General features: G+C 49.3%; 1 protein-coding gene across 1 annotated transcript in view; it reads right to left on the reverse strand.

Annotated features, from left to right (window-relative positions):
• The window catches only part of LOC115475844 (tektin-4-like), a 44207-nt gene extending 30977 nt beyond the window's left edge, over positions 1-13230 (reverse strand). Inside the window, 2 exon segments of the mRNA XM_030211882.1 lie at positions 2325-2395; positions 12587-13230. Coding sequence (XP_030067742.1) covers positions 2325-2395; positions 12587-13177 — 662 coding nt within the window. The 5' untranslated portion in view covers positions 13178-13230.
• Between the last annotated feature and the right edge of the window lie 202 nt (positions 13231-13432).

Consider the following 13432-nt stretch of genomic DNA (forward strand, 5'->3'; position numbering starts at 1 on the left):
TTTTTAACTTAATGGACTCTCTCTAAGTTTTCCATCCACTCCCCCAACTATTGTGTTCTAAGGAGGCTTATTTTCTTTTTTCCTTTCATTATACTTTGATGACTCTCTTTATACGATTGTCTTTAAATTGTAGCTGATTACCTTATTGTGCATTTCCTAGAGAGTCGTTAAATGTTATGAGTATGCCCTTTTTCAGAACAAGTGGATACTTGTTTAGTGTAATTTGTTGAAAGTTATAAATAAAAGTTTTAAGAAATGTTGCACCATGACAAAAGGGTTATGTAATGAATCTGCATATTCACATGTTTTAATGTAGTTGCGGCTACGTGAGACACTCAAATCCTAAATTTGGGTGTTATAGTTTGGAGGTTATTGCAGAAGCATTTCCACATGTAAATGGCTGTTTACAGGTGGAGATCCACAGCTTACAGGGATTTCCAGAGGGCACGGTGGAGGCCTGCTTTGGGTATGCCTTAGGTGGGCCAGGAATCTACATAAAGGTGAATGGAGAAGAAGAAAAATTTCCCTGTCAGGTTTTACCACAAAGGGCCTTCAAGGTTAGGGCGTCAACTCTGATGTTTATTGAATAGACCCGACACAGTCCATGTTTCAAGGAAACCACTTGTGTCAGGGATCTTACAAATGTGAACAAGTACAGTTATAGCAACCTTTCAAAGGAAAATGCCAATTCTTAGGTCACTAAAAACACCAACAAAAGACGTAAATACGCAAAAAACGAGAGAGAAGGTACACACTTCTGCTTAGGAATTGCAAAGAAACGCCATGCGGACGGTTTTACACCTCTTGGAAGAACAAACAGAGTTAAAAAAGCTATACACAACGGATTAAAGGAGTCAACCTCCTTAATCCCTCTTTGTTTATTTACACCACCAAAATGAAGGCAAATCAAAATTTTGACCTCGCTACTTCATTGGCTGTACTTGAACGTCTAGATTCATGGAAACGGCATCACTAACAAGCAGATGCTGCAAAATCAGAACCTCCACATGAAAGGGGTCCACGCCGCTCATTTGTTTCCACATATATATTTTGTGAAATAGCTGCTCTTGCTGTTATAGCATTCTGCATGTCCTTACTGATATTTTGCAAAAAGCTTCCCATTTGGCAGTGCCTTTTGTAAAATACTGTCAGAATTGAGCATGTTCTGACCTGGACGTCTCAATTCCAATCTCAACATTCTATGCAAAATGAACTTTTTTTTTTTTTTTTACCTACAATGCTATAAAAGGTTTGAGAAACTGTATTCCTAGTTTTATAATGGAAAAAGTATGGCATTATATTATATAGCATTAGATTCCCTTCAAACCTAAACAACCCAGTATCAGAACAGATGCCCATCAGGAAAATTGTGAAAGAGGAAAATAAGAAGGGATTAATGAAGGAAAGATATGGCATCAGAAACTTTATGTTCTTGTCTAAACTCCTGCTCATTTTCAGGGGCTAATATACAATTTGTTATATAACAGTATCATTATTAACAGCAGAAATCAGCAATTTTAGCAGTTTCACAATCGACCTCCACATGTCAGTTTGTGAGTCCAATATATTCTGTACATTCAATGAATAAAATAATTTTCAGCCTCTGTCTGTGCAAATCTTGCAAAGATCCTGCAACACAATGCAAAACTCAAGTCTGATTCCTTCAAGATATCAGACAGTTCAGACAGTAGGATGAACCCTGTGCTCCTGATAGATGCTCCTAGATCCAACCTAGTCCTTGGGCTTTCAGGATATCCATAATCGATATGTATGAGATAGGTGTAAATACAACGGAGGTAGGGAATGTGGATTCACTGTGGAAATCCTGAAAACCCGACTAGCTGTGTGTGTCTTAAAGTCCGTGTTCAGAACCACTGATCTAAAGCAGGAGTTCTCCACCCAGTCAGGTTTTCAGGATACCCACAATGAATATGCATGAGATAGATTTGCATAAAGCGGAGGCAGTAGTTGCAAATTTAGTTAGTAGGATATCCTCAGGGAATATGCATGAGCTAGATTTGCATGCACTGTCCCAAGGACTAGGTTGAGAACCCTTGACCTAGAGTCAAATTCATTTTTACAGTGTCACTGGTTGTGCAAAAAGAGATTTGTCCTGTAAGCTGAACTGTAAAATGGGGAATGGCTTCACAAAGCAGGAAGATCTCAGTTTACAAACTGTCCATCACAGCACAGACATTGTGCTTAAGACCCTGAAAAGCAGAGAACAGATTGAGAACACTATTCCTACACAAGGCAATGGATAAAAGTTGCATCTAATGAATTCATCAAGGGTTCCAAGAGAAGACAAAAAGAAAGCCTCTTACCTGACCTGGCCTACTGTTTGCTCCAGAGTTCTTTTTAAAAGCTCCTGAACATTTCTGATCAGTTCCAATTCCTAGAGGAAAAGTGAATAGATATTACAGAGGGCTGCCAACTGGCTCCATATTTTATCAGCCGTATCAACTTGTAGTAATGCAATTGAGTAAAACCAGGACTGATGTTAAAAGGAAAAATCTGCAGCCCCATCGTTGTTCTGATGTTAGTGTACTGGTGCTTCTCCCTTGCTGTTCTTTTGTCTCACAAGTGAAATGTACGTCGGCTTTCTTTGCAGAATTTCAGAAGCTGAAAGTAATCTTTACTCTTGTACAACCCTGTACTCTGAGGGTAATTCTATAAGAGAGCACCTAAAATCAGGCTTCTGGAAGGTGCATGGCAGGAGCCTATTCTAAAGGAACACAGGTGCCTATTTTCCTTTCTAGAGTACCAGTGTAACTTGGTATATACAGTACGAGCACTTACATCAACCACAGGGCACCTAAGTGCAGCACGGGCCTGCGTTACTTACTGTATCCCAATAAGTTCCATAAGAACAGAAGTGTTAGTACTTGGCAAGAGCCTAGAACAGTAAAACAGATTTTATGCTGCTTATCCTAGAAGTATTGAAAAATGTAAATAGGCACTGTTAGTCCAAACATGACTCAATTGAGGGGGGGGGGGGGGGGGGGAGGAGAGAAAAAGCCTCACAATACCACTCAGGGTTAAAGGTAAAATTATGTATCATACCTGATAATTTTCTTTCCATTAATCATAGCTGATCAATCCATAGACTGGTGGGTTGTGTCCATCTACCAGCAGGTGGAGATAGAGAGCAAACTTTGCCTCCCTATATGTGGTCATGTGCTGCCGGAAACTCCTCAGTATGTCGATATCAAAGCTCCATCCGCAGGACTCAGCACTTAGAGAATTATACCCACAAAGGGACACTCTGCCCAGCTCACCACCGCCGAAACGGGGGAGGGGAATTAACCCAGCTCATCCCCACACAAGTGGGGGGGGGGAATCCGTCCAGCTCATCCCCGCGGAGCGGGGGAGGGACACCACCCCGCCGATGCGGGGGGATCTGGCTTATCCTGAAACCGCAACCGCGGGAGGAGCTGACTGACCCTAACACCGCCGAGGCGGGAGGGGTACAAAGCTGCCCTACAGCCGCACGAAGCGGGAGGGAGTGCCGGCAGAATTTAAGTCTCAATCCAGCCCCGTAAAACGGAGGGGAGAGGAATGCAGCAGCTCACTGTAACACAAACTCGTCTCAACTCTTGAAGAATCCAAGTGAAAAAACTTGAACACGAAGTCCTCCTGAAGTAACTGAAGACTAAACTTGAACCTAAATTCAACCAGAATATAAACAGTACAGATATCTGGGAGGGGCTATGGATTGATCAGCTATGATTAATGGAAAGAAAATTATCAGGTATGATACATAATTTTACCTTCCATATCATCATGCTGATCAATCCATAGACTGGTGGGATGTACCGAAGCAGTACTCACCCAGGGCGGGACATTGAAATCCCTGAACTCAACACTGAAGCTCCAAACCGGGCCTCCGCCCGAGCAGCCACAGTCAAGCGGTAATGTCTGGAGAAGGTATGGGCCGACGCCCAAGTTGCCGCCTTGCAAATCTCTTCCAAGGAGACGGACCCGGCCTCTGCCATCGAGGCCGCCTGAGCTCTAGTGGCCTTCAACTGAATAGGCGGCACCTTCCCCGCGGCCACATAAGCCGCTGCAATGGCTTCCTTGACCCATCTTGCCACTGTAGGCTTAGCAGCCTGCAGACCCTTACGACGACCTGCAAACAGGACAAACAGATAATCCGACTTCCGGAAATCATTGGTCACTTCCAAGTATCTGAAGATGACCCGTCTCACATCCAGATATTTGAGAGCAGAATACTCTTCTGGGTAGTCCTCCCTTCGAAAGGAAGGGAGACAGAGCTGCTGACTCACATGGAAGCGAGAAACAATCTTGGGTAGGAAGGAAGACACTGTGCGAATAGTCACTCCTGCCTCAGTGAACTGCAGAAAAAAACTCTCGACAAGAGAGTGCCTGGAGCTCGGAAACTCTTCTGGCTGAAGTGATAGCCACCAAAAGGACTGCTTTCAACGTCAGGTCTTTCAGAGATACCCTCGACAAGGGTTCAAAAGGCGGCTTTGTAAGGCTCTTAGCACCAGGTTGAGATTCCACGCAGGCACCACTGAGTGCAGAGGAGGGCGCAGGTGATTAACTCCCTTGAGGAAACGCACCACATCTGGCTGCGAAGCCAGGGAAGCACCCTTCAGGTGGCCCCTGAAGCAAGCCAGGGCCGCTACCTGGACTTCCAGGGAACTGAGCGACAGGCCTTTCTCCAGACCTTCTTGCAGGAACGCCAGCACTGAAGAAATTGGAGCAGTAAATGGAGAAAGTGAACCTGCTTCACACCACGCTGCAAAGGTACGCCAAACCCTGGCGTAAGCAGTAGAAGTAGAGCGCTTCCTCGCTCTCAGCAGAGTGGCGATGACGTTGTCTGAGAAGCCCTTCTTCCTCAGACTCTGCCGCTCAATAGCCAGGCCGTAAGACCAAAGGGGGAGGGATCCTCCATCACCACGGGACCCTGATGTAACAGGCCCTGCTCCACTGGCAGTCGCAGAGGTTCGTCCACTGAGAGCCTGATCAAGTCCATATACCAGGGACGTCTGGGCCAATCCGGACCCACCAGGATTATCCGGCCCGGATGCTTTGCCACCCGGTCTAGCACCCTGCCCAACATGGGCCAGGGCGGGAACACATAGAGAAGCTCTTGTGTCGGCCACTGTTGGAGAAGAGCATCTACTCCCAGGGATCGAGGGTCCCGTCCTCTGCTGAAAAAGCGCGGCACTTGGCAATTGGCCGATGACGCCATCAGATCTAGGCTCGGCTGGCCCCAGCGCTTCGTGATGTCCAAGAACGCCTGAACAGATAGCTGCCACTCTCCGGGCTCCAAGGTATGGTGACTGAGAAAGTCCGCCTTGACATTCATGACTCCGGCAATGTGGGCCGCTGACAGCTGTTCCAGGTTCGCTTCCGCCCACTGGCATAGATTCATGGCCTCCTTGGCTAGAGGGGCGCTCTTGGTACCTCCCTGGCAGTTGACATAGGCCACAGCCGTGGCATTGTCCGACAGGACCCGTACAGGCTTCAACGCCAGTACCGGGATGAACTCCAAAAGCGCCAACCGAATGGCTCTGAGTTCCAGGAGGTTGATAGACCACTTTACCTCTGCAGGAGACCAGAGCCCCTGCGCTGTCCTTCCCAAGCAGCGGGCTCCCCAGCCCGACAAAGAGGCGTCCGTCGTGACGACAATCCACTCCGGGGTCACCAGAGGCATTCCTGCCGACAACTTGTCTGTCTGCGTCCACCAGCTCAGCGCCTTGCGCACTGCTGGGTCCAAGGGAAGGCGCACAGCATAATCCTCCGACATCGGAGTCCAGCGCTGCAGCAGAGAGTGTTGTAGTGGTCTCATATGAGCCCTGGCCCAGGGCACTACTTCCATCGTGGCCGTCATAGAGCCCAACAGCTGCACATAGTCCCAAGCCCGAAGAGGAGAGGCTACTAGGAACTGGTCCATCTGAGCCTGAAGCTTGACAATCCGATTGTCTGGCAGGAACACTCTGCCCACTTGGGTGTCGAATCGAACTCCCAGATACTCCAGGGACTGAGTTGGGCGCAGCTGGCTTTCCTCCCAGTTGATGATCCACCCCAGGGAGCTCAAAAGAGCAACCACCCGGTTCACAGCTTTGCCGCACTCTGCATAAGAGGGGGCTCGGATCAACCAGTCGTCCAGATGAGGATGGACTTGTACTCCTTCCTTCCTCAGGAAGGCCGCGATGACCACCATTACTTTGGAGAAGGTCCGCGGAGCAGTAGCCAACCCGAACGGGAGGGCTCTGAACTGGAAGTGTCGGCCCAGTACTGCAAAACGCAGAAAGCGTTGATGAGGAGGCCAGATGGAAATATGCAAGTACGCTTCCTTGATGTCCAAGGATGCCAGGAACTCTCCTGCCTTCACTGCCGCTATAACAGAGCGGAGGGTCTCCATGCGAAAGTGCCTGATTGACCCCTTGAGGTCGAGGATAGGCCGTACAGAACCTCCTTTCTTTGGTACCACAAAGTAAATGGAGTAACGTCCCTTGCCAAGCTGATTTTCTGGCACCGGAACGACCGCACCCAGGCGGATCAGATTGTCCAAGGTCTGCTGCACTGCCACAGCTTTGACCGGAGACTTGCAGGGAGAGAGTACAAACCCGTCTCTTAAGGGTCGGCAGAACTCTAGCTTGTAGCCGTCTCTGATGACTTCCCGCACTCAAGCGTCTGAAGTTATTGTGATCCACTCGCCCAGAAACGAGGACAGCCATCCTCCAATCTGCACTGGGGCGTGGACCAAGGCCCCGTCATTGGGTACGAGACCCTAGGGGAGGACCGGAGGGAGCACCTCCGGGACGGCGGTCTCTGCGAAAGGAATGCTGCTTGGGGGAGAAGTTCCTCTTGCAGGAAGAGGGGGCAGAGGAGCCCGACCTGCCCGGGCGGTACCGACGGGCTTCCTGAAACCGTCCTCTGGAGGTACCGGGGCGAGCACTAGCCCGAGCCCTGACCTCTGGTAACCTCTTGCCCTTAGACGTGCCGAGATCGGTCACGATTTTATCCAGCTCGACCCCAAAGAGCAGCTTGCCTTTAAAAGGCAATCTAGCCAGGCGGGATTTAGAGGCGTGGTCCGCAGACCTATGCTTCAGCCAAAGCCACCGCCGCGCAGAGATTGTCTGAGCCATGCCTTTAGCTGAGGCCCTCAAGACATCATACAGCAAGTCTGCCAAATAGGCTAAGCCCGATTCCAGGGCCGGCCAATCAGCCCTCAAGGAATGATCCGAGGGGGAAGCCCGCTGCACCATAGTCAGGCACGCCCTGGCCACATAGGAGCCGCAAACTGAGGCCTGCAAACTTAAAGCAGCCGCCTCAAAGGACGACCTTAAGGCCGCCTCCAATCTTCTGTCTTGGGCGTCCTATAGGGCCGTGCCACCTTCCACCGGCAACGCCGTTTTCTTAGTCACCGCAGTGATTAAAGAAACCACGGTAGGCCACAGATAGGCCTCACGTTCACTTTCAGGCAAAGGATAGAGGCGGGACATAGCCCTAACCACTTTAAGGCTCGCTTCCGGGACATCCCACTGAGCCGAAATTAAGGTGTGCATGGCATCATGCACGTGGAAGGTTCTATGCGGGCGCTTCGTCCCCAGCATAATGGCAGAGCCAACAGGGGCTGAGGGAGAGACGTCCTCCGGAGAGGAAATCTTCAAAATGCCCATGGCCTGCATTAACAGGTTGGGCAAATCCTCTGAGCTAAAGAGCCGCGCTGCAGAGGGGTCATCCGCTCCATCTGAGCGGGGATCCGTCTCCTCCAAGGAATCCGCAAAGGACCGTTGGGAGAACTCCGATACGCTGCCCTCATCTACATCGGAGGAGACAAAGTCCTCCAAGGCCTGGGAATCAACCCGAGGGCGTTTACCTCCGGGGGCCTCAACCTCTTTACCAGACGAGGGAGCAGGGGCAGCGTTTTGCATAAGGAAGGCCTGATGCAGCAGCAAAACAAACTCGGGGGAGAAACCCCGCATACTGTGCACTTCCGCAGCCTGGGCTACAGCCCTAGACGCACCCTCAACCGGCGCTCGCAAGAGCGGGGGAGAGACATGCTGCGCATCCAAGATGGCGTCCGGCGCGACACTCCGCGAAGGAGCCGCGCGGGAAGAACGGCGCTTAACTTTAGCCGCTTGTGCCGTCGCCCAAATTAAAGGCGTTCATGGCATCAATGTCTCCCACCTCAAGGGCGGCCTAAGAAGAAGCCGTCCGAGCCGCGTGGCCGGCCAATATGGCGGAGGCGAGCCGCGGGGGATGGGCGTTTATGGCGGGAAAAACCGCCACACCGGAGGAAGGACCGGGACACTCATCGGTCACGAAACTGTCACCCAACAAGGGCGAATCAGACTTTAAGACCCCCGCATCCCCTCTAGAAGCGCACACGCGATCCGGGGAGCGACTCTTTGCGCCCTCGCCCTCCGACGCCATAGGCCACGTGGAGACCAATCGGGGAACCCGCTGCCCGCTATAAAAGGTAAAATTACCTGCTGTCCGCTCCGAGCTGTAACGACCTGGTGTCCCAGTGAGTAGCTGCAATAAACGTTTAAATAAACGTCGAAATAAACGCCTTTAAGGACGTTCAAAATTTTTTTTTTTTTTAAACTGAGCCAGCGGGAGGGGGGCGAAAAGGAGGGACCTGGCGCCAGCAGGTTTGCACTTGCTCAAGAAGAGCCCTCAACCTCAGGCACTCAACAAAACCTAAAAATTAGGCTTGGAGGCCTAGCCAGAGCTGCTGCTGTGTGTGACCACCACCTGCTGAGATAGAGAACATACTGAGGAGTTTCCGGCAGCACATGACCACATATAGGGAGGCAAAGTTTGCTCTCTATCTCCACCTGCTGGTAGATGGACACAACCCACCAGTCTATGGATTGATCAGCATGATGATATGGAAGTCAATCATTAACAGCAAGATGACTACCCTTTTTGTGTTGATTGTAATCACAGGCAAAAAAAAAACCCTCCTCCAGATGAAATTCTTTTTTTTTTTTAACTTTTTCGTTAAATATTTTTACTTATGTTACATGCTTATCAATAAATAAATGGTGAACCAAATTTGACACTTAGCTTTCGTATTGGTGGCTTCTCAGACCTCAACAGGTACCCATTTCGCTAGGGCTTTGTCAAGAGGACCTGAGCCTTTTAAATAAACCTGTCGAGAAAAAGCAAGCAATCTGTGTTCATATCGGACGGTGGACTTATAATTCACTCATGCACGGCTTTAACTTACGTGTTTAACATTCACCATCCCTGGATCCCGCCATAGATGGTACTCCTGTGTCGGCGGTTAGATTTATACTGTGTAAACTGGAAAATGCTGTTACCGGATCTGACTCAGTTTTGGCGGCAAATGCCGGTTTGCTCATATGTAACATCCCCAGTGCATACTGGTGTTAAGGCCATGAGGTTCCAAAGACTGGAGATGATATATTTTATTTATTTATTTATTGTATTTGTATCCCACATTTTCCCACCTATTTGCAGGCTCAATGTGGCTTACAGAGTCTTGTTATGGCTTTGCCATTCCAGGATATCAGATAACATCCTGTTGGAATCTCCCCCTCGTTTCGAGGGGATTACCCGATCAATTGCCATGCATTTTAAATCTTCAAAACTGTGCTGGAACTGGACACAATGCTGTACTAAAGGAGAACCAGGGGCCCTCTGGGTAATACGGGAGCGATGCTCTGTCATATGTGCCCGCAGAGGCCTGCTGGTTTTGCCCACATACATCTTCTGACAAGGACAGCTAATGATATAAATTACATTATTCGATAGACAGGTTGTGTGGTATTTGAGAAAATACGTCTTCTTGTCGACCTTGTTCCTAAAACTATTAGCCTGAATGGATGCTAGGCTATGATCGTATCGGTCCCCACTTCAGGCAATACAGCTGGGCTCAACAGTTCTTTCAAATTTCGAGATCGGGAGAACGCTATCTGAAGATGTTGATCCTGGAACACGGGGTGTGCCCTCATAATCTCCCAATGTTTTATTATGCGTGCCGTGGTGTCACCCCCAGACGTGTACCGCATGATAAAGGTGGTAGTAGGGTCGAATACGGAAGATCGTGGTTTACTCTGTAGTAAAAGGTTTCTGTTGTTGAACCTAGTGCGTTTATATGCGCGTTTAAGTACCTGAGAGGGATAATTCCTTTCTAGGAGATTGTGATGAAATGTAGCCGCCTGTGTTTTAAACTCTTGTTCTGAGGCGCATATGCGGCGAAACCGCAAAAATTGAGAAAACGGTAGACTCTCATACAGTGTCTTTGGATGGCAACTCCTACAGTCTAAGATCGTATTTCTGTCAGTAGGTTTTACAAAAACTCTTGTAGTAAAGTCATGCTCGTCAATTCGGATGTCCACATCCAAAAAAATAGATTTGCGTATGTGAACAGGTAGCCGTAAATTGGATCCTGGGATGACAGGCGTTCAACCATGCTAAAAAATCATTTATCGGTGTACCGTCATCTACCCACAGCATGAAAATATCATCAATATATCTTCACCATAAAAAAATGTTGGCGCTGTATGGGGATCGAGTTAACCATCTATCCTCAAATGCTGCCATGAACAGATTTGCTATAGACGGAGCAAATGAGGCACCCATGGCCACTCCAGATGTTTGCAGATAAATGAAATCCTGGAACATAAAAAAATTCTCACAAAGGGCTAATCTGGTTAGGGAATACACGAAAGAGGTGGGAACATCATGTGGTCTGGATTTTATGTTGTTTACCACTGCCAGAGCTTCATCTTGTGGAATCATGGCGTAAAGTGATTTGATGTCTAAAGTGACCATCAGAATACAGGTCTGTATGGGTATTTTAATGTTTGCTAATATTTGTAAAAAAATGAGTCGTATCTTTAATATATGAAGAACATTCAATGACCCGTGGTCTTAAGAAAGAGTCCACAAAAACTGACAATGGTTCCAAAAGGGAGCCGCTGGAAGACATAATCGGTCGCCCAGGGGGGTGCTGTATGTCCTTATGGATTTTTGGTAGTATATACAGTACAGGAGTAATGGGATGAGGGTTGTTCAAAAAACTATGTCAAAATAACCTTGATTCAGTCCAGCTTGTGTCAAATCCATGATCACCCCTTGTAGTCTGCTGGTCGGGTCTTGTTCCAACTTAATATAGGCTGTCCTGTCCCCTAACTGAGCTTCTCTTATATGTAGTACTCTTTGTCTAGCACGACTATAGCGACGCCCTTGTCGGCACGTTTAATCACGATGTTGTGATTATTCCGGAGAGTTTTCAAGGATCTCCGTTCTGCTGTAGACGTTTGGGTAATATCGATGCTTCGTTCCATAGTTTGGACTAACGGTGTCTATTTAAATTTTTCAAATATCTATTTAGCAGCAAATAGACCCAGGTTGTGATAGTTATTTTGTTTAAGGTATCCTAGAAGTAAGCAGTGGATTTTCCCATGTCCATCTTAATAATGGCCTATGGACTTTTCTTTTAGGAAATTATCCAAACCTTTTTTAAACCCTGCTAACTGCTTTTACCACATTTTGTGGCAATAAATTCCAGAGTTTAATTACACGTTCAGTGAAGAAATATTTTCTCTGATAATTTACTACTTTGTAGCCCCCTAGTCCTAGTATTATTGGAAAGAATAAACAAGCGATTCACATCTACCCGTTCCACTCTACTCATTATTTTATATAACTCTGTCATATCTCCCCTCAGCCATCTCTTCTCCAAGCTAAAGAGGCCTAGCCGCTTTAGCCTTTCCTCATAGGGAAGTCATCCTATCCCCTTAATCATTTATACAGATAGGAATAATACCAAGTTAAGCTGTTCCAGGCTGAAGATAATGGGACAGTTCTGGACTTCTGCAGCACTGACTCCAATGGACAGGATCAGGCACTGTAAATCCCAGACTAAGGGGCCCTTTTGCAAAGGTGCGGGAGGGCTAACGCGAGGGTAGCGCATGACAAATCAGCACTACCGCCAGGCAAAACTTCCAAGTTTGTCACACGCCGAATCCCGCGGTAGAAAATATTTTTCTATTTTCTACCACAGGGGACGTTCCCAGAAGCACGTCCACATTGGTGCCTGCTGCACGGTTACCACGTGAGCTCTTACCGCTAAGTCAATGCCTAGCGGTATGGGTTCAGGCCGTAAATAGGCATGAGCGCAAGCCCAAAAGCCACGCTCACATTACCGCAGGCCACTTTTTAGCGCGGCTTTGTAAAAGGACCCCTAAGTCTCTGTTGCCAGGGCTGCGGGTTTCCCGCCCAATTGGGCTCCTTCCCGCGACCCGCTGCAGCTTTTTCACGCCGTGTGCGGGTTGCGGGATTTTGCCCGGCCACGGGTTGGCTGGTTTTCCCGCGGCCGCAGCCAATAGAAGCCCCACGGAGGCGGGCTTAATGATGTCATTTGTATGCAAACGACCTCATTAATATTTATTATTTATGTCATTCGTACGCAAATTGACATCATAAATATTTATTCATGATGTCGTTCGTATGCAAATGACTTTGTGCGGTTTTTGGGCGTGGAAACTTTTTTCCATCTGGCAACACTTTCGTGAATGAAGGAAACCCAATGAATCAAGTAAAGTATTGTTGTTGTTACGGGGCGGCCGACCTTGAGCAGCTCCACTTCCACCACGTCCCGCACCAGGTCGGGCCCGAGCCGGCGCTCGCGGCACTGCAGGTTGTCGGCGCTGAGCGAATAGGGCACCTCGGTGGCGTCGAGCGCGCGCTCCAGCCGCCTCTTCTGCATGAGCAGCAGGTCCGTCTCGGCCGTGACGTCGTCGATCTCGCGCTGCAGCTCCGACTGCCAGAAGTGGAAGTCCTGCAGGCGCTCGCCCAGCTTGCGCGTGGACTCGGCCTGGCTGCGCTGCGCGAGCGCCTCCGTCTCGTGGGCCAGGCGCGTGGACTGGTGGCGCACGCGCTCCGAGCAGTCGCGGTCGGCGAAGGCCTCGTAGAAGCGCGCGTAGTTGTTCTGGTGCCACTCCTCGTTCAGGTACTTGGCCGTGCGGAAGCCCGCCGTGGCCAGGCCGGACGAGCTGTGCTGGCCCGTGTTGTAGGCCACCTCGTGCTCCTTGGGCGGCATGGCGCCCATGGGGATGGTCTGCGGCGTCGGCTGCTGGGTGATCAGCACTTCCGCGGCGCCCATCGGGATGGTCTGTGGCGTCGGCTGCTGCTGGGCGATCAGCACTTCGGCGGCGGCCATGGCTCTCTTGGCGTCTCCGTTGCTAGGAGACGCGGTTGCTAGGGACGCGGGGAGACGCGATGGGAGATGACGTCACGCGTTTCCTTTACCTATCCTCATCGTTGCTAGGAGAGACGGGAAGACGGGCCGAACGCGGGCTTTTCCTGGGCCAATCGCCGTTGATGTCCTCGTTTGTTAGGAGGAGGCGCAGGAAGACTCGTGGCGATGGAAGATGACGTCACGGAGTGGCCGGAGGCGGGGGAGCGCTTTAGTATC

The sequence above is a fragment of the Microcaecilia unicolor genome, chromosome 8 (assembly GCF_901765095.1).
Source record: "Microcaecilia unicolor chromosome 8, aMicUni1.1, whole genome shotgun sequence".
In the NCBI taxonomy this organism is placed as follows: Eukaryota; Metazoa; Chordata; class Amphibia; order Gymnophiona; family Siphonopidae; genus Microcaecilia; species Microcaecilia unicolor.